At 34.5% G+C, this 20,729-nt stretch overlaps 3 protein-coding genes across 6 annotated transcripts; 1 reads left to right on the top strand and 2 right to left on the bottom strand.

Moving 5' to 3' along the window:
• Positions 1 to 282: 282 nt before the first annotated feature.
• On the bottom strand, positions 283 to 18,272 carry LOC129573765 (uncharacterized). The gene is made up of 17 exons (XM_055454718.1): positions 18,058 to 18,272; positions 17,817 to 17,983; positions 17,595 to 17,746; positions 17,141 to 17,509; positions 16,766 to 17,058; positions 14,719 to 14,859; positions 14,031 to 14,655; positions 13,851 to 13,961; positions 12,660 to 12,859; positions 10,594 to 12,439; positions 10,267 to 10,485; positions 6,230 to 6,437; positions 5,923 to 6,161; positions 5,107 to 5,401; positions 4,981 to 5,036; positions 1,552 to 4,906; positions 283 to 1,477 (listed from the first exon to the last, which is right to left on the bottom strand). Exons 2-17 carry the CDS (start codon positions 17,965 to 17,967, stop codon positions 483 to 485), a joined length of 9,255 nt encoding a protein of 3,084 aa, XP_055310693.1. The 5' UTR covers positions 17,968 to 17,983; positions 18,058 to 18,272; the 3' UTR covers positions 283 to 482.
• Positions 6,752 to 8,925, top strand: LOC129573636 (uncharacterized). 2 transcript variants are annotated; one of them, XM_055454430.1, is made up of 6 exons: positions 6,752 to 6,974; positions 7,362 to 7,565; positions 7,680 to 7,849; positions 7,924 to 8,004; positions 8,129 to 8,149; positions 8,211 to 8,925. In XM_055454430.1, the coding sequence occupies exons 2-6, from the start codon at positions 7,372 to 7,374 to the stop codon at positions 8,291 to 8,293; spliced, it is 549 nt and encodes a 182-aa protein (XP_055310405.1). In that variant the 5' UTR covers positions 6,752 to 6,974; positions 7,362 to 7,371; the 3' UTR covers positions 8,294 to 8,925. The 2 variants fall into 2 exon arrangements, with proteins under 2 accessions (XP_055310405.1, XP_055310406.1); XM_055454431.1 differs by having other exon boundaries at positions 6,960 to 7,099.
• Positions 18,273 to 18,608: 336 nt separating the features above from the next.
• LOC129573634 (ADP-ribosylation factor-like protein 8) lies at positions 18,609 to 20,621 on the bottom strand. 3 transcript variants are annotated; one of them, XM_055454427.1, is made up of 6 exons: positions 20,299 to 20,621; positions 19,911 to 20,095; positions 19,753 to 19,834; positions 19,533 to 19,605; positions 19,308 to 19,469; positions 18,609 to 19,239 (listed from the first exon to the last, which is right to left on the bottom strand). In XM_055454427.1, exons 2-6 carry the CDS (start codon positions 20,031 to 20,033, stop codon positions 19,119 to 19,121), a joined length of 561 nt encoding a protein of 186 aa, XP_055310402.1. In that variant the 5' UTR covers positions 20,034 to 20,095; positions 20,299 to 20,621; the 3' UTR covers positions 18,609 to 19,118. The 3 variants fall into 3 exon arrangements, with proteins under 3 accessions (XP_055310402.1, XP_055310401.1, XP_055310400.1); XM_055454426.1 differs by having other exon boundaries at positions 19,911 to 20,211; positions 20,299 to 20,618; XM_055454425.1 differs by having other exon boundaries at positions 19,911 to 20,208; positions 20,299 to 20,618.
• Between the last annotated feature and the right edge of the window lie 108 nt (positions 20,622 to 20,729).

The following is a 20,729-nucleotide window of genomic DNA, read 5'->3' as shown; positions in this document are numbered from 1 at the left end:
GTTTTTGATCAATTCGTCAAAATCTTCAAGTCAAATATATGCTTGACTCTAAATTTACAAGATGAATATAAAATAATGAAAAATGCTTAAACAAGTTAAATCCTTATTCTGACAATGATGGAGAGTTTCATGATTCTTTTTTCTGGGATGGTGCTGACACACAATTCTCTCTTCTCATTACCATGGGCTAGTCCTTTTCTTCTGGAAAATTAAACTCGTTTGATCTACCTATGTATAATGTACAATGATTGTACATCCGGAATTTTTTGTCACAACAGAATCGTTTTAAAACAGTTTATTTCTTTATTTTCTTATTCATAGGTTGGCAAGCAAACAAGAATTCGAGAATATCTTGAAAATGTTAGCTGTAATGGTTAAAAAAATTAAAAAGCTCGGATCCGAGTTTTCATAAATGCTTATGTTAGGGCGAGAACATTCCGCCTGAAAAAGAAAATTAAATTAAAATGAAAATGAAAAGTTATTTAATCCAACATTTCGAAGTGCTCATAATTTAGAGCTTTTGCGCCATTAATTCGAACAATTTGTTTGGTTGAAGCATTGGTACCATCGAGGTTTGACGACGACAGGATGTATATGCCGCATTCATCAAAATTTGCTCCAAATACAGCATTTTTTACGTTGATAAATGTTTGAGAACATGATTTCTCACTATAATCATAATCAGACTCGCCCGTTTCCAATTCACAACCCGTTTGTGATTTGTGTATGCGGATCAATTGTATTCCATCTTCACTGAAGACGTACAGAATGGGTACTCTGTATGCAAATGCATTTGCCGGGCCTTTAAGCCATTTCAATTCTGTTGGACGTGTTCGACAGCCAAATTCATTGACAAAGAGACCAAAATCTGTGAAACACATCAAATACTCTTGCGCGTCTACTGCGAATGTGTTCAGTGGGCATGATTCTAGAGTGTGCCGTAAGCTAGTGTCACTCATGTCGAGGAATTCTTCCGATATTAGCGTGTTAAGATCGATTTCAAAAAATTTATCGGAGCTCACAATAGCTGTGAATGGTGTGAAGTATATGGACTGTATAGGGGTTGCGGTATCCAATGATCGGATCGCTTTAAAGTACTGATTTTCAAAATCATATCGTAGAATGACGATTTGTGTATGTGTAGCAGCAATTGCAGTTGGCTCCGAAGTGTTTTTGTCACGATCGGTATTATCAAAAATTTTTGCGAAACGCCATAAGTCATTGCCTCGACTATTCTCCTTGATGAATGGCAAATTTAATTCAATATAATCCATCCCTGTATTCAGACAAACTGATGCTTTTGCACGTGTTTGAAGATGTCTTAAATCGCATTGTAGCAGTTTTTTCCCATTTTCGCTAATTAAAACTGATTTGGGGAACGTTGGGATGATCGCAAAATTTATGATGTTATCAATATTTGCAATATGTATGATTTTATTGTTGTTTATATTAAATGCTTTTAAACCAGAAGCGCAACCTGGAATTGAAAAGTGAAAAGACGCAATAAAAATTGTATTCGTTTCAATAGTTGAATCATGTTTTTCTACTTACCCATTATCAGAACATTTTCCGCAATTTCGTATAGGCAAAATATCTCCATAGCTGGTTCATCCTTCAATATTATGTCACCAGTATACTCTTGCTGTATTGATGGTTCTAAATCGAATTTTTCCGAATTACATTTCAAGCTGTTGCTGCCACGGCAGTATTGATGAATACAAGCATTACACTTTTTACATTGGTAAATTGTGTCACTCACAAAGCACTTCTTGCAAACAATACATCTGTCCGACATGTTCGAGCCATTCAAGTAAGTTGTTCGTTCAAATAGATGTGTTTCTGAATTTAATATGCTTGATGGAATTTCTTTTGTTGCAATTGCTTGCTCTTCTACGGGGTTTTTCGAAAAAGTTTCAAGCAGTTTACTGGCCTTGTCTTCTTTTTTCTTTGTCATTTTGATTGTTTGTGATTTTTCACTCAAACGCAACCGTTCTGTGTCCAGTTCTTTTCGAACATGGCTTGAAATAGGTGGTATATTTTCTTTTTTCGATGAATTATTTCCATTGTTGCTTCCGAATAAGACTTCAGCTAGTGTTTTCTTTTTCTTCTGTGATAGTTCGTCGACTCGTTTTTGCAGATAGTCAATCAATTTTTTATATTGTGCTTGTGTTGCTTCAGATTTGATCTCACGCTGCATGTGGTACTTGTTCAATTCAGAAACAGTTCCATTCAACTGTTCCAGCTCTTTTCTCAGATCATTATAACTTTCAAGTATCGAGGAGTAGTCGAATTGCAATTTTTGGTAGCTTTCCTTCGACATATATAGTTCAGTGAGCAATTTTGAATTTTCTTCTTTAACTATAATGATTTCTCTGTCAAGTGAGCGATTAATGCGCTGTAAACTTTGTATTTCTTCCTTTTGAAGTTCTACCATCTCCTCAGATTTGATCAAACACTCCGATTTTCCCAAAATTTCTTGTTGCATTGTACTAATTTTTTGTTGATATTCGTCCAATGTGCTTGTCAACTCGGTCACTTCGTTTGAAAGTTCTGAGGATTTTTGTTTGATGTTAACTTTTTGTATTTTCTCATCGGAGATCTCCCGTTGAAGTTTCAATAACTTTGAATCACGTTCACGAATATCCTCCCACAGTTTGTCGATTGACACAGACTTTTCTTTATTTTGCTCGAGCTGTGCGTTATACATCTCTTCAAGCTCTGTGAGCTGCGTCTCCATAAGTGAACACACACTTTTTAGGACTTCATAGTTTTTGTTGACGGTTTCATAGCTCTGTTGGCACTCAGTCAATTTTTCCGTCGTTTCGTCAAGTTTCTCGCTTTCTTTTCGTAATTTTTGTATTAATTGCTGATTTTCAATTGTTAAAGTACTCTTTTGTTGCTCAAATAAACCCATTGTACTTCTGCATTCGGCCAAATCGATTTCCATTTTATGAATTTTCGCATTCTGATTGACAATTTGAATCTTTTCTTTATTCCGTTCTTTTTCAACGAATGCCCACCTACTACGTTCGACTTGTGATTCGCTTTTTCGTGTTGACAAATCAATTTGTAGTTCCTTGATGCGTTCCTCGCGATTTTGTGCAATCAATTTATTTTCTTTAAACTTTCTCGTTAATTCGTCAACTTCGTTCTGTAATTTTTTAACATCCTGCTCTAGACGACGCTTCTCATTTTTGATTGTGTCAAGCTCTTTCTCACTTTTCCAAAGCTGTAAATGTGCTGTTCTTGATGCCTGCTTCTCAATAGTAGCTTGTTCTTGTACTGTGCTCAATTTTTCTTCGAGTTTTTCATTCTTGCGTTCAAGCATAACTTCGACGCCTGAAATTCCTTGTTTGCTTACACGTTCGATCACCGCTTCCAGACGCTTGACCGTTTCTTCAAGGCTGTTTGCACGCAAACGTTGCTCATTTTCACCTTCTTTAGCAACTTTCAAGTCTTTTTTCAATTGGGTTTCGATTTCGGATGATATGCTCTCTAAGCTACAATATATACTGGCGCTTCCCTCATTGAAATCTGAGATGCGACATCCTTTGTACGTTTGGTTAGTCAGGTCTTCTATTTTGTTCTGTAGATCCATAGTTGTTTGTAACAATTTATTGTTCTCATCACGTAGTTTACGATTCTCGTCAATTTCTTTATTCAATTGTTGTGTCAGTTTGACATTAGATTGATCGAATTTCCCGTTTTGTTCTGAGATCAATTTTAGCTTTTGATTAGTTTCTTCAATAATTCCTTTCAATCTTTGATTTTCATCATCAGCCATATGCTTCGCATCGGTTTGCGTCTGCAACTTTGCACGCAAATCACGCAACTGTCCTTCAAAGTGTACATTCGATTCACGATGTTTTCTAGACAAATCAGTTTTCTCTGTATTTCTCTGGCATTTAGATGACTTTAAGAGTTCCGTCAAATTGTCAACTGTTGCTTGTAGATGAATACATTCGACCGACTTTGATTTCAGCTCTCGTTCACAAACCTTCCACTTTGCTTGAATGGCCAACACTTCTGATTTTTTCTCTGAGATTTGCTTTTCATAATTCTGTTCAGATTGCTTTTTGGCTCTTTCCCACTTTTGGTATGTCGAATTTAGTACATCGGCAATGTTTGCGTCATTCTTTACTCTTTGTTCCTCTTCAATTTTCAGAGAATTCTTTAGCGTTTTTATTTGCGTGCGATAACAGGCAATTTCAATTGTTTTCTCCTTGAGCTTTTCTTTCAATGCGTTCATTTCTTCTTTAGTAATACCCAAAATTTTTTCCATAGACGTTGCTTGTGCACTTTTTTTCTGATATTCCGAGAGATTCTTCTGTAGAGATCCGATATCTGACATTTGTGTGTCTATGGTTTTCTGTAAACTTTTAACCTGTGTTGTTAAACGACTGACCTCAATTGAAGATCCAGTTGATAATATTCCGTCGTTTTGCTCTTGAGTATAACCAAAACCAATGAAAGGTAAATCAAAGCCGGAGAAGTTACCATTTTTGATTGAGCATGCAGGTGGAGAAGTATCAAATGTATTATTGCGGCGCGATTTTTTTGCGTCCCCCTCAAAATTGGACGTGTCATCTTCTCCATTTAATGTCGGAATTATTGGTGGTATTTGCTGTCTGAGGTTCATCCAGTCAATCGTTTGAAAAAATTTATGTGTTATAATTTTCTTGTACGTTAATCGATTGTTTACTTTTGTGACCAAACGATCGATCAAATCGCGAAGATCATCAGAGACTTCGATATCTTCCGGATAATGTAATTTCTCAATATTATTGTCATCAACATATGACAAAATTTGATTATAGGTGTCATGAACATTCTGGCTATGGAATGGAGTGGTTTCCGTTAACATCTCATACGCAATAATTCCCATAGACCAAAAGTCACATGTTTCCTGTAGTAAAATTTAAATTTTAATTTATATAATTTATGTTATCATTACATATAAAATGCGGTGAATGGGCTTACATTATATTTTGTTTTCATCGGCCTTTTGGAGTGGATGGGCTGCAATAGCTCCGGAGCTAGTAGAAAAATAAAATTGGGTCTTGTAAAACATGTTTTCAATGGAATATTTCATTTGTTTTTTTTTACCAATATAATCAGGCGTTCCCGCTGGTGTATAGCTGGTTACATATCCATCTTTCTCGATGAAAACGGCGCTGCCGAAATCAGCTAATTTCAAATGTCCAAGGCGATCCAACAATATATTTTCGGGTTTGACATCGCGATGGACATAACCAAGAGTATGTAAAGCATTCAACGCTAATGTTATTTCAGCCAAATAAAATTGAACAATATCTTCGGAAAATGTATTATTTCGTATCATTAGACTGAATAAATCGCCACCAGGTAAATATTCCATCACCAAATACAAATGAGTTGGATCCTGTTAAGATGACACAATTATTTCAATAAATTTATAAAATGACTTGTTTGAGACTTCATGAATCATTTTTTGAAATTTCTTAGTGGAAAAATACCAATTTCTACAATTAGCGTGGCTCTTTTTTGGCAAAAATGCAAAAATTGGGCATTTTCTATTCAACTCATTGCTCCATGGTTTTGAAGGGGGCAACCTTACTCCAAATGCAAATAAGCGTATAGCCATGGTTGAGCATTTTCCATTGGAAATGAAAATAAAATATGTATGTTTGGTACGTTTGGTTATTTTGAAGTTTCATTAATGCGACCAAGTTGTGTTATTATATTTCATGTCAACGCCAAAATCTCAAACATGCTTTCAACATTTTGCTCTGAATTAATTACACAGTAGATTTATCAATGATGTGAACGAATATTTAAGCATATTTGAAACTAATATTTATCGCTTTTAGAATTGATAACATGTGTTCCTGTAAAAAGATTGACGTTGACCTTAGATTATAAGTGTTGAAATCTAGAACTTACTTGAAAGGCATACTGTAACTTTGGTATCCAATCTGAACGACTAGTAGCCATAATATTTCGCTCTTCTTTCGATTGTGTGAAAGATTTTTTCGATATTTTTTTAATGGCATAGACATCGTGTGTAACTTTCTCAAAAGCCAAATGTACTTCACCAAAAAATCCTTTGCCAATCAATTCTTTTATGTTGAAATCATCAATACTAGCACGCAGCTTCTTTGTTTCGCCCAAAATGCTACGATCTTTAGAATTTCAAAAGTAAATCATTATTATAATCAATTTTTTACGGTATTTTAAATGGAAACCTCACATTTTTTGGTGAATTCGAAGATATTTCGATCACTTTTCTTGAGTGCATCTTTGTTGCACTCATTATACAGCACATCAAATGCATCTAACAGTGTTTCACGATTCAGATTTGACTGACCACCAGAATTCAAATCATCCGAACAACACACAATTAATTTATTCAAACGATGTGTTCGTGAGATTATAGAATTATTTTTAGACATATTTCTCTAATTTTGTTTGTAATACTAAGAAATATGACGCGTAGAAACCAATAAATAGAATTTTTATTTTCAAAATTGAAACAAACAGTCAAACTTTTATAATCGTTTAGTGACTTAAAAGTCCTAACTCAGAATTCACAAAAATCTCAATTGAAAAAGAACAAGTATACAATGTAAGCGTACATGCCGCCATTCGGATATATTTGTATTGATGACTCTTGCTACTTTTGAAAATTCTTAACGTATATTTGGCTTCAAATGCAATGGTGGTTTGACATATTCGTGTTGTCGCATGCGAATCTTGTAGTGTTTATATAATGGCGTTCAATCTGTCATCAAAACTATAACATTGAATGCATCAAAGAGTAAAAACGATGATCGCTTCAGTTAAATAAATAGCTAGTCGCATCATTTTTGAATTTATATATGTACGTCATATAATTTGATTATTGGCACATTAAAATGGATATTGATAGTAAATCATCATGATAATTTCGTATTAGTCTGATTGTGTTTCTGTTTGTTTGTCTTCTGCCAGTTCATGTAAGTGTATACATTACACATATATTGGAAAATTGTATGCAGTATAAATGTCTATTTCAATAAACTCATTGGACAACTATTCAATTAGTTATATAGAGCAATCTCATTATATTGTTCGGTAGGAAGTATGTGTTTCATTCAATTTAAACAGTATTTACATTCTCAATACCGATTCGACTGATTAGCGCGAAAAATCATATTTTCGCTTAAAATTAATTAAGATGTTTTTGTCGTCTATTATACTGCGAAGAGATCAATTATGTTGTAACAACAAATTATAAAACTTATTTAAATAATACTAAAGGCGGTCGAAAGTGTTTCTTCTTCTTTACTTCTTTGAGTTACGCTCAATTATTATTGTTGTTGGCATACACACATTTCTATTAGTGACAACAATATGAAGCAACCACGATTTTCCATCCATGACGCATTTGAAGAGGAGAATGATGAAGCAATTCGAGTGTATGGATCAACGGTTATTTCCAATGTACCAAAACCATCTGGATCGGCATCGGGTAGCGGAAATACTGGCGTAGGGTATGCTAGCAATAATACAACAACAACAACAAATGAGATGACATGTGATCCTAGGTCAGAATTGAAATGAAATAAAAACAACGCCAATAGATTTTTGGTCATTGATACTTATTGATATTCAGAATTAAATAATTAGTGGCCAAATTTTCTATGGTTTTCAATTAATAGAAATAATAAATTTGGCGCTGATGATACCACATCGAGTAGGGATAGCGATTCACTTATCCAAGAGTACATAAATGTGCCACAAACAGATCTTTACTCCCATTGTTGGAACCATCCTAAAATTCGAGAAAATTGGCGTACCGTTTTGGCAGCAGTAACATTGCTTGTTATAGGTAAAAATCACAATTTTAGTTTTATTCTTATTATATAGCAGCACCTACAATTCCGATCATTACCATTTATACAGGTGTTGTGCTAGTTTGTTTGGGTATCATTTCAATCGCGAACCCAGCGAATGGTTCCCGCGGATTCGTCTTTCTATTAGCAGGTGTGTATTTAATATTGATCAATAATAAAATATATTACTATTATTTCATTAATGGTTTTATCTTCTTCTATTTTATGAACATTGTTCGTTTTTCGGAACCATCCCAATGCTCCCACTTAAACAGGATCTATATGTTTTATACCTGGTCAGTTCCACAACTTATAACATTTTGCAATTAAACATAATACAACTTCACTTCATTACAGGGGCCTATCATGTGGTTTACATATGGCTTGCAGCTATTGGTTTTCGAGGCTATAATTTTTATCACCTCCCGCTATTTACTTAAGTTTCCTCATACAGCTATAGCTCAAGATGGGAAAGTTCAAACAGGAAAGAATATTTCCTAAATTTATTTTGTGGAATGATTCGTGAAATGGCCTTTTTGCCATATTGATTTTCCAATTTATTTACGCGAAAATGACTAATTTATCTGACGAACAGAAAGAACATCTAAACTGAGTCCACTACGAACAAAGTCTCTTTTACGCTAACAGCAGTTCGTACACGAACGAGTCAGTGCGACAGTTGGCGTGAGCGAGACAAAGTTTGACAGCAAACAATTTGGTTATATCGGTTTAAATGTTCTTTCATTTTGAACAAATAATAATGCATGAATATTAAGAGTCCGACTAAATAGTCTAAAAATATATTCTTAAGCGTTTCTATGTCTTATAATTTATAAAAAAATTGCAGAACAAAAATTGTGTAGCATCAATTTGAAGAGTAAAAAATTCTGTGAAAATTGATGGTATTCAAACAACATAGTGAATGTTATTCACACTTCCAGAGCAAAAACACATCGATGGATTAAAAAAGTTCATGTTTTAAATTGCCCATGCGAAGTGAATATTCATCCATATATGATATTGATCCGAAAGAAACAAAACAAATAAAGGAAAGAGTACATTTTTAAGTTCATTGCTTCATTTTATTTTTGATGCTCACTTTTCAAATTGTCTAGGTAGAACTAACGCTGTGCAGGTTATCCCTAGTGGTCTTTTCCATTTTGAAATTCGTTACCGTGAACAAACCTCAATTCTTATTCTATCTATTAAATATAGAACATTCCTCCGTCATCGATTCAAGGTGTGCCACAATTGTGAACCGAAACCAGAAGTTGGATTGCCAGCAGACGTGTGCAAGGGGGCGGGGGGGGGGGGGGAGTCCGGTTTTACCCCCCTCTAGGATTCCAAATGTGAGACCCCCCTCGAGCGATTTGGAAAATTTTAAACTGGATATAATCGATTTTCAAAAGTGAGGACCTTTCTTTTAGGTCTTCATTTTTGTTTGACACCCATTTATAAATTTGCAGACCCCCATTTATAAATTCACCCCCCCCCCCAACTGGCAAAATCATTTTACCCCCCTCTAGAATTTTTGACCTTGCACACGTCTGATTGCCAGACATCATTGAGACACAATTGAGCCGGCGACAATTGAAATCGGAACGTGAGAAATTGCGACCAAAACCTAAAGTAAAGTGGTTGGAAATGCAGCAGAAAATCCAAATCAATAATTGAACAATCGGAGAATGCTGCTGCACAAGAAGAAGATGAAGCCACATACGTCGAAGATCTAACGCATCATACTTTCGAAGAGGCGGAGGCCTATTTACAGCAAAGCAACGAATCAAATCAGCGTCCAACAGGACTGAACACAGTTTGGCATCGTGATACAGTGGCTGCAAAATGCATCTTATACAAAGGTAATATTTTGATCGGCATGCAAAAATGGAACATTATACATTGTTGTTCGTGATTTCAGGTCATTTTGAGATGTTCAATGGATACACTCCCGATATATTCGTATTGGATCGTGGGCTCTAAATATACTCCGACGGGTTCAATACATACGTGGTTGAGACGCAGTAGAACGCAGCAGCATTTTAGTTTTAGTTTTGATTTTTTGATTTTAATAATAATTCATGTATCGTTAAGTTATTTTGCTGGGAGCTGATTTTGTGCCCCTATCTACCGTTGTGTCGGCTAGTAACTATACAACGAAATACCATAGTTCTTTTTCACTATTTATTTAATTCCAACGAAAATTTCATATATTCTAAATAATTTTTTTTAAATGAAAAAATTATCTTAAAATAATGCAGATGAATCTGAGACATTTGAAAATATGTCACTTGTTTTGAATTGGGAAAACTAGTTTTAAATCAAAAAAGATACTGCAAAAAACATTAAACTAAACATTTAAATATTTATATATTGTAAAAAAGACTCGGTTTGGTTTCCATAATTATTTGTCAACTTCAGTATCTAGGTCATTGTCTAGCAGCTGATCCTGCTCCGAATGTAGTTGCATACTATTGATTACCTCCGCATCATCGTTGTTCGGGTCGTTCAAAGCTGAAGAAGAAGATATGGATTGGTCCGGCAAGGATTGGGTTTGGGAAGAGTTTTGTGACGAAAAAATTGACTGAGAAGGCATTATGTTGTCAGATGTGCTACGTTGGCTCGATGGTGGTTGCTATACAGGGATAGAATATGATTTATTTTTTTATGTATTTTATATTGTGCAATGAACCCTCTCTGAAAAAGGAATGCTGTAAGGTGAAGAGTAATAATGATGAAATACCTGCGAAGCACTTCCAATCGACTTTGGCGGGACATTCTCAATTGTTATTGAATCGGTACAATCGTCAACTTTATAAATTCCGGTGAGATAGTCAGCTAGTTCAAACATATTGGAACGTAGTGAAATGATGATGAACTGTGCGTTTTTGGTGCGGTCGCGAATATAATTTGCAACGATGGATACATTTTTGAAATCAAGCGCAGCATCGATTTCGTCCATGAAATACAGTGGTGAAGGTTTGTAATAATGGAGAGCAAAAACCAAAGCAAGTGATGACAGTGTTTTTTCTCCACCAGATAGATTGGAGATATTCTTCCAGGACTTACGCGGCGGTCGCACACTGAATGAAATACCTTCACTGAATGGGTCCATTGAATCGACCAACTCCAAATCAGCATTACCGCCTTGAGTAATCATTTGGTACATTTCCTTCAATTTATGTGTTATAATATTGAAGCCTTGCATGAATTCCGTATATCGTCGCTTCTTGATATCTTCAAATAATTTCCGCATTTCGTTTCGCTTATTCGTAATTTCTTCAAGCACTTTGATTCGATCCATATATACGTCACGCTTTTTCTGATATTCATCGATTACATTCAAATTTGGTGTTTTTGCTTTTAGCTCACCCTCGAAAACTTCAATGCGATACTGGATTTCTGCTATAGCGTATGCTGAGAGTTCTTCATCTGTGTATGTTTTCAGTGGCTGAGGCGGGTCCTCGTTCGGTATTTGATGTAACTTCAACGGGTCCAACTTCTTTTTATAATATGGAATGCTTGCTTTCAAGTCACGCACTGTCTTTTCAATCTTGTGTACGGTCTGTTCAATTTCAACCCGCTGTAGTTTTGCATCAGATTCTTGTTTTTGCAAAGCAATTACTTCCTTTTTTATATCGCTTGACCCATTTTGTGTTTGTGAAATCTCCTTTACGATTTCCTGTAGTCGTTTTTCGATTTCAGCTCCATCCTTTTCGGCCTGATCTCGTTCATCATTCATTCTGATGATGTCATTTTGAGCGGTTGTAATTTCCTCTTTCATTGTAGCTATATTCTCTTCAGCCTTTTTCATATTTCGTTCAGCTGTTGCGATTTCGACCTTTAGTTTTGTTGCTTGGTTTGACAATTTCTTTATTTGTTTATCTAAATTTTCGATGGACTTCTCCACAGAGCCAATTTGATCCTCGTTAATAACTTTGATTTCCTGATTAACTGCATCAACTTGATCCTGCAGTTTCTTTGTATCTGCTTGACATTTTTCGTAGGTTTTCATCTGATTCGCAATTTCACGGTTAAGTTCAGCAACCATTTTCGGATCGGAACGCGTTTCTTCCATGATTTTACGTTGGTCTTCCAATTGGGATTCAAGGGCCGGAATTTGTTGTGCGTACGTTTGTATATCAGTCTTGAACCGTTTTAATTTAGCCTCTTCTCTCGGTAGACTTGCCTTTAAATCAGATAAAACTTTTCCTTTTTCTCCTTGCATTTGCTGTGTATAGTTGATTTCATCTTGAATGGATTGTGCTTTCGCACGAATGTCATCTAAATCTTCAATGGTAGTATTACCACCAATTGATGTATTATGTGAGACAGCTGTTTTTGTTTTGACCTTTTCTCCCATTTTGCCACGGAATTGTGTGCGACCACCACCAGACATTGTGCCTGACATTTCGATTACGTCACCTTTTAATGTAACAACACGATAACGACTTCTACCATATGCGATTCGTGTTGCTTGATCCATATCATTTGCCACAAGAGTATCTCTCAAGGCAAAGTAGAAGGCAGCAGCCAAACGTTCATCTTCAATGCGAACCAAATCGTAAAGCCGAGGTGCATCTTCTGGTCTGTTGAGAAATGACAGTAAATATATATTGTTTATTTATTTATTATTTCACCGCCAAGCACTGGCTGTATCATTTGCGTTTTTGCAGGAAAAACAAATTAATATGGATTCATGAAAAACTCTGATCTTTTTATACAATTAGGGTTAGAATATGAATCAATAGTAAAATATATCATTCACAAATTGATTAGGACTGATAAAAAGGTTGATGAGTTACTTACGTTTGAATCGGATTTATGTAGTCAGCATAGTGCTCAATTTTTTCCAGAGCAATGAATGTTGCTCGTCCAACGTTATTTTGCTTCAAACTTAAAATACATTGTTCGGCCGTTTCAACAGTGTCAACAACAATGTTATCCAGTCGACCGCAACATGTAGATATGGCAACATCATACTTCTTGTCTATTCCACCCAAATCACCCTGTTATATTACATGCCAATTAGCATTATTCTTTATTATTTTTTAGCACAAAATAACGCAATTACTATGAAATCAAACTACTAATTGTTTTAATTTTTAAACCTTTCTGTTACATAAATGTTTATATCGTTCAGCGATACAATTGTTTCGATAGACATCTAAATTCAATCAGCAATCTATATTCAAACACAGTGCACTCAATTGAAAAATCCTCAGAAATTAGAAAACCCCCTAAATTAGAAATGGTCTCGGAACATTTTATTTCTAATTTAGGGGGTTTTCTAATTTCTGAGGATTTTTCAATTTCATCCAAAAACGGTGTATCAAATGAAAAACTGATAGGGGGAATGATTTGCCTAATTGAAAACAATATATTGAACACTGTTCAATCAAGTATTGTATGTAAATAAATGCTTATAAGCAGTTATTTTAGTGATTATAAATATATAGTAAGTCTGTTATTTTGTTTTACTGGATAAACTACTCCTCGGAACAAACCGAAATAAATGATGACCGGCTGTTCTTATTATATCATACGATAGTAAACAGAAAACGTTAGCATTCTATATACAATTTTGTATATGCAAATTCTCTGATGGAACAAATCGGTTTCGATTTGTTAATGATTGAAGATTGATGATTGACGCAGACATTATGGAACAGATTACTTCGTGACTTAATTTTTAACTTCATGGTAAACGTCGAAAATCTCAAGCTGATCTGTTAATATAGTTATTCAACGAAATGGAAAGGACTTTCATTACGTTTTTTCATTAAAAATGAAGTAAATTTCCCTTTGTCTTGAATGAAATGATTCGGACACCCCATAAATTAGAAATGAACCCCGGAAATTAGAAATTTTCCATACAAATTTTCAAACCTGAAATTCATTCCTAATTTCTGAGGTTTTCTAATTTTCGGGTTTCTAATTTGCGGGGGTGCACTGTATATAATTTTATTTCGAATAAAGTGAGCAGTTGGAAAGGCTTACCAGTCGGCCCAAAACACCTCGAAGCTCTCCTTTGATTTTCTTTCGCATCAAATGTTCGAGAACTTTGTTATTTGATCGAGCCTGCTGCATCATGTGTGATTTTTCTTCAATCTATAAATATAACGAAGGTCAAGTATAATTAGTTCCGATCGTCTTCGAAAGCAGTGTTCGTGAACATACCACTGATCGAAGATTTGCTACTTCACCTTGAAGTTGTTGCTCTTTGTGCTTCAATTGATTAATTTCTTGATCACACTTGGCTATATTAGCCTTGATCGAAGGAATAGCTTGTTCGCCTTCAGCGAGTTCGCTGCGCCGTGTTTCCAATATTTCCTTCGATTTTTCCAACGAAGCCTTGTAAACTTCGAATTTTTTCTTTTCGGTTGATTCGTTTTGTTGAGTTAATTTTAGCTCATTTTCAATGACATCCAACTCGGATTTAGCTGCATCCTGCTTAAGTTGAACATTTGCTAGCTCAGCTTCTAGGTTTTGCTTTTTTTCGGTCAAAGGTTTGATTTTATCTTGTAGTTTGAGTAAATTACGTTGTAGCACTTCATTAGCTTCTTCTTTTTCTTTAACAAAACGCTCAACTTTGCGTTCACACTCTGTGATTTCTTTTTGGTTTTTATCTGGAACACGTTTTAATCCTTCAAGTTCCTCCTCTTTCTTCTTCAACGTTGCACCGATTTGTTTACGTCGTTTATTTGTTTCGTTCATCGACGATTGAATTTCGTTATATTTGCTGTCAGCATTTTTCTTCATTTGTTCATGTTCTTCCTTTTTCTTTACAATCCGGTCATAATTTCTACAAATAGATGGGAAATTGGTGACGTTCGTGTTGAAAGCCATTCAATTTACAAACACTTACGCCATTTCGTCTTGGATTTGTTGTTCTTTTTCCATTCGCTCATTGATAATGGCTTCATATTTTTTGTCATGATCTTTCAGGTTTTTTGCTTTTTCTTCCAATTCGGCTGTACATTTCTCAAGGCTTTTTTTAGTGTCGTATCTGTTGAATAGGTTCATAAATTATGAACTCATTTGTAAGACCGAAATGAAGATTTTTTGGAGTTTTTTTCCATAAAAAATTCATAACTTTCCAAGTAATATTAAATAATTGTAAAGCAATTGTTCATTGACTAAAATCACAACAAAAACTCATTTGAAGTTATTCCATATCATCTTGACCGCTGGAAAGTGATGAATAGCAATACCAAATTTTTGGGAGAGCAATAAATTGCTCTTTCCCACACCTAATATGGCCTCTGAGGCCCAAGACGTACAACAAACGTTGTTAGTATTGAGGCTTTCTTTCGATTAAGACATCTGGGTATGGTACCATATGATTTTACAGATCGATCAACTCTAGTGTTCGGTTATAATTTTTCACAGAATGATTCTTCATGTAGAATCAGAAAAAAAAAGGACAATCAAAAGTGACCAATTTAAAATTGTTATAGAATAATTTAAGAAAATTATCAAGGAAATTATTGCGAATTTTGAAAAAAAAAATGGAAGAAGGTTATACTCTATTACTGAACACAAGTTCTTCTCCGATATTGTTGGAGCGGTAAGTGATGCGCCCGCTCATTGCCTACCATATAGGTCTACATCGCAGTGTCTAATTGATTAGAGCCGTTCGACTCTAATCCCAGCCTCGAGGACTGTTGGCGGCGCGCCCCCACGCCCAGGCTGAGGGCCATATGTGTAAAACCATCCATACCGCATATATACTATTCTATGTAAATTCTTTGCTTAGCGAATTATAAGCATGGATACCAAAATGAAAAACAGTCGAGACACACACACAAACAGTAAGTATACAAACTGTCGGGTGTGCGTCTGTACTGCTTTGGGTTTGTGTTTATGTTCACATTCAACAATTAAGAATGCGTGTAATTCATAAATAAATTTTTTTTTTTCATTAATTTTTCTTTTCGTACTTTGGCTTTATCTAATTTAAATTATAAAAGAAAAAACATTAAAAACATTTTTGTGCACAACATTTGATCTTTGTTGAAATACATATATATGCAAATCACTGAAAAACCACCGTGCACGCATAGATTCTGACATAGTCTGATCTCATTGATCCTGACCCCTGCTGGCGAAATTTGACCCCCAACGAATTTTTTCGGACCCATTGTCATTTTCCGACTTTGTTTCCAAAAATGAGGACCTTTTTTTGCTCTTTACTTTTGTTAAGGGAACATTTCACATTAGATAGAATCCATTTATTTGACCCATCATTGCATTTTGAAGAATGATTTAACACTAGATAGAATCAATTTTCAAAAGTGAGGACCTTTTTTTTAGGTCTTCACTTTCTTCCGAAACCGATTTTACACTAGATAGAATTGATTTTTTTGACCCCCAAAGGAATTTTTGGTTTGACCCTACCTGAAATTTTTGGTGTCAGAATCTATGCTGTGCACGGCAAATTTAAAAGAAAAAAAACCAAATGAATTCTATTTATAATACCGGTATCATTTCGTCGATTAATGTGGAAGAATTGTTTAATACAATACCGACATAAAGCTAGAACATTACTCGAATGTTCAGTTTTTACGATTGAATTTTTTCCGCTGCTAATCTTAATATATGTAAACAATTCATCCACAAATAAATTGGGAACGCTTCTGTCGTTTTCAATACTTTTATGTTTCGTCCTTCCCATTATAAACACAATACATTCGATTACAATTGAAAAAGAGAGGCGATTGAAAGAAATAATGAAAATAATGGGCATACAAAGTTGGTTATTTTGGAGCACTTGGTTTGTTCATACAATTATAATAATGAAATAATGAAGGTTATAACCTCAAATATTTTGCAAGTTTTTACTTTGAAACAATATTGGGATTGATTCTATCAAAAATAGCAATTAATCAACGGCATCTTTTGTTCATACATACATGTGCAATTGAGTTTCCTTATTTTTGGTACGGGTAAGATCATTTTCCAGCTTCAAGTATGCAACAGCTTCTTCCATTGGAGCCTTCAAATCATTCAATTCACGTTCAGCCATTTTACAACGGTTGTGCTTTTCTGTACGTTCTTCACTCAGTACATCTACTCGAGCATGAATTTTTTCCAATGGTTCTTTGTACCGCGTTGTACCAATTATATCTTCCAAATACTCGAGATGGCCACATTCATTATCATTCTGGGCTTTTGGTTTCATCATAGCAATCGATTCAACTTCACCCTGTTTAAAATTAAAAACATGGATTTTTGATAATGGTAATATATTCAAATGAAAAGCATATGCAAAATATAGAATATCTTACTTGTAAAATCAAGAATCGATTGTGATCCAGATCGACATCATGTTTTTTTAGTAGAGCCGCCACCTCTTTGAAGTGTACACGACGGTCATTAATCGTATAGTATGACGAATTATTCCGATGTGCTTCGCGGGCGATAACAAACTCACTGTCTTCGACTGTGCGATACGTTCCATCCGGATTGTCTTCAATCAGTGCAAAGTGAACTGCTACCCGGCAACTGTTTACATTTGGATATTTCTTGGAGTGATGTATCATCAGTGCGAGTTTTTTGCAGCGGATTTTGTTGGAACGATACCCAAATACAAACAACATTGAGTCAATAACATTTGATTTTCCACTTCCATTGGGTCCAATGATTGCATGAAAACGCTATGTTTGTATGAAGAATTCAATATGAATGAAATAAAGGTTATAGTTGATTTTTATATTGATTTTAAATAAGGTAATTAATTACATGACAAAATGGTCCGAGTGGGACGTCGCCTGCATAACTTTTGAAATTCGTGTTCATAATTTGAGTAATAATTAGACGAGCACCTTGTGATTCACTGGAACAATAAGGTTTAACCGGTGGTGGAATGTAAATATCACCAACTCGATAACCACCTGAATAACATGGGAAAAGCTTTAGAATATTTAAATGAATATAAATCAATCAATCAATATTCATTTTCACCTTCTTCATCTTCATACAATGCAGCTGGATCGAGTTCTTCGTCGATTTGAATGTCATCGTTCGGATTTTGAGCGAGCTCACTTTGTACTGCCATTGTGGTTGCACCACCACTGCCACCGCTTTTTCGCATCTTTTTTGGCGGAGAGCTCATCTTTTGGAACTTCTCGCTATGCAAATTTAAAGTTGTGTCAGAGAATGTTCAAAGCAAAAAAGATAAAAAGTAAAAAGATATTTGGCGCACTTTTTTCAGCAATATAGGAAGTACTATTTTCAGAGTCTATCGAATTTAACCAATTTTATAATGTGAAAGAAATATTCATTTTAACCAAATCGAACACTTTTACACACTTTTGCTTCAATTTCGTTTAAATATTTATAAAATAGTTCGTTTTTTGTCAAATACGTTTTCTGAACAACTTAGTAATGTCAAACGCTCAAACATGAATAGACGCATCAATACAGCGTAGGAATTGTCCAATTGTCGTTGTTTTAAATTCAAACGATTTAAAAGCGCCATCTGGATATGTCTTGCCCGATGCGAAATCCATTCAACGTACTGAGTAAATTCAAAAACTGATAGAATATAATAAAACAACGTTCTTTTGATTATACTTATGTTTATTATGAAAATGCGTAGTATGTGTTCGTCACCACTGTATAATCACTTTTTATTTTTATTTGCGACATTGAATTAAACGGAAGAATTGCAACATTTAGCTTTCCATAATGTTCACATGGCTTAAAACTCTCAGTCTGATGTTTCTTTTTGCAGAAAAAAAACTCCATATATCATAGAATTAGCTAAGTATGATGCAATGTTCTTTGCAATTTTAATGGAAATCAAACAACAAACATTCATTGAATTTTTTTATGATCTAGATTTCGGACCACCTGGAAAAAAATCATCCGTTTCAATGCTATGTTTTTTCACTCAGAAAAAAAAATCACCATAATATAATATGGAAACACGTTTCTGAAATGAGAGTGTTTTGGTAATAGCGTTTCTTATATTGATCATTCAGTATCATTAGGGGAGAGATTGATTTTACAAGTCATGCTTTCGTATGAAATCAATATTTAAACTAGTGGTTTAATAGCAAGTTAACAAATTAAGTAATTTTATAAAATTACGAGCCAATACACATGTTCACATATTCCGTCAAGATGTTTTGACTCGATATTTTCCGCGAAAGTCAGCTATTCAGACAAGATGACATAAACAAACAGATGATTGTTATTTTTTTAACAGAAAAGTAAAAGAAAAATAACATTTTCAGCAAATATTTCATTTGCGTAAGAAATTTAACGCGTTTGACTCTTTGAGTGTGCAATCAACCATTGAAGAGTAATGTCAATATTTGCCTTTTCCTTACAAGAAATACTATAGCAACAGATTTCTCTATCCTGTACACTCGACAAGTTCCTGTAAACAAGAATGAAAATAGTTACAAATTAGTCCTTATCGTAATGATATATCACCATGATTATTACATTCGTTCGATTAGTCCAGTTTCGTCCAATGCACCCGGTAAATCACGCTTATTCCCTAGAACTAAGACTGGAATGCCTGCCAATTGTGGCTTATCTAACAATGAATGTAGTTCGTTACGCGATGCTTCCATTTTATCTAAATCAGCCGCATCTACCATATACCTGATGAAATATATATTATCTTCATTAAAAGAATAAAATAAAATGAAATAAAATAAAACTTACACTATTGCATTGACACCACGACAATAGCGCTCCCACATCGATCTGAACCTGGGTTGACCACCAATATCCCACACTGAAAAAAATGTGTCAAGTAGTATTTCGATAACGTTTTTGAATATGATTGTTTGATTCATTTTTGTTTGCATTTTCACTGATTAGTTTTATTTCAACTGTGAAATCTTTGATAAATTTATTGATTTCTTGGCTTCCTTTAACTAACCTTTTATTGTTACATTGCCTTTGGTTATTTTGCGCATATTGAAGCCAACTGTTGGAATCATATCTTCGCTAAATTGACCAGACTAATATTTGAAGTAAAAGTAAGAATTACGTGTTAGACATTGTTCTTCATGATGACATTCCGAGCATAAAACTTACAGCAATCACATTAACAAAGGTTGTTTTCCCAGAATATTGCAGTCCCACCAAAGTCAATTCCATTTCTTCTTTCCAGAATAGACTTTTGAACCAGTCCAAGATGCGATTGATTATGGCATACATTGTTTCGTATTTTAAGAAATGTTTATGTTTTGAATTTTTTATCTTCCGTGTAGCTGTATTTGCTAAAAAAAATTAAAAGTACCCCTTGTCTAAATTTGTTGAGTAAGCGGCAATGTTTGAGACATTCGTGCTTTGTTTTTACAACTAATTTCGTCTAATATATTCGTAGTAAGGACTACTGTCAAACAAACAACGAAAAAAATACAAACAAATGACTCAGTTCTATTCAATGCTTTTCAATCTAAATATGAATTGTTTAACTCACCAAGGGAAATGTAATAGCTTATTTGGGTAAATTTTGTTGCCGTCTCACTTCAATAGAACATATAGATTGACACATACACACAATTTAGTCTACCTTTATATTTTCTTTTTATGAATGTATACTGAAACTTTGACCCGATTTAAATCGAATTTAGACCAAAAAGAAGTGCAAATGATTTGGCTCTGTTGCTCAACGATCCAAAAATACAAGATAATATTCTTCGATTTGATATTAATTGTGTGGATTGATTTTTTATGGAAATAAAAACGCTAATTTGACAGCTAGTACAGTACAATGGAAGTTACTTGGCAAAATTATAAAGAATGACATTTGGAAGTGTCAAACAAAGATATATATTGAGAGAGAGAGAGAGAGAGAGAGAGAAGAGAGAGAGAGAGAGAGAGAGAGAGAGAGAGAGAGAGAGAGAGAGA

The sequence above is a fragment of the Sitodiplosis mosellana genome, unplaced genomic scaffold, assembly GCF_009176505.1.
Source record: "Sitodiplosis mosellana isolate CC-2019 unplaced genomic scaffold, AAFC_SMos_1.0 Smas_scaffold_6102, whole genome shotgun sequence".
In the NCBI taxonomy this organism is placed as follows: Eukaryota; Metazoa; Arthropoda; class Insecta; order Diptera; family Cecidomyiidae; genus Sitodiplosis; species Sitodiplosis mosellana.
The sequence above is the reverse complement of the archived record's forward strand: the minus strand, read 5'-3'. Positions and strand labels throughout refer to the sequence as shown.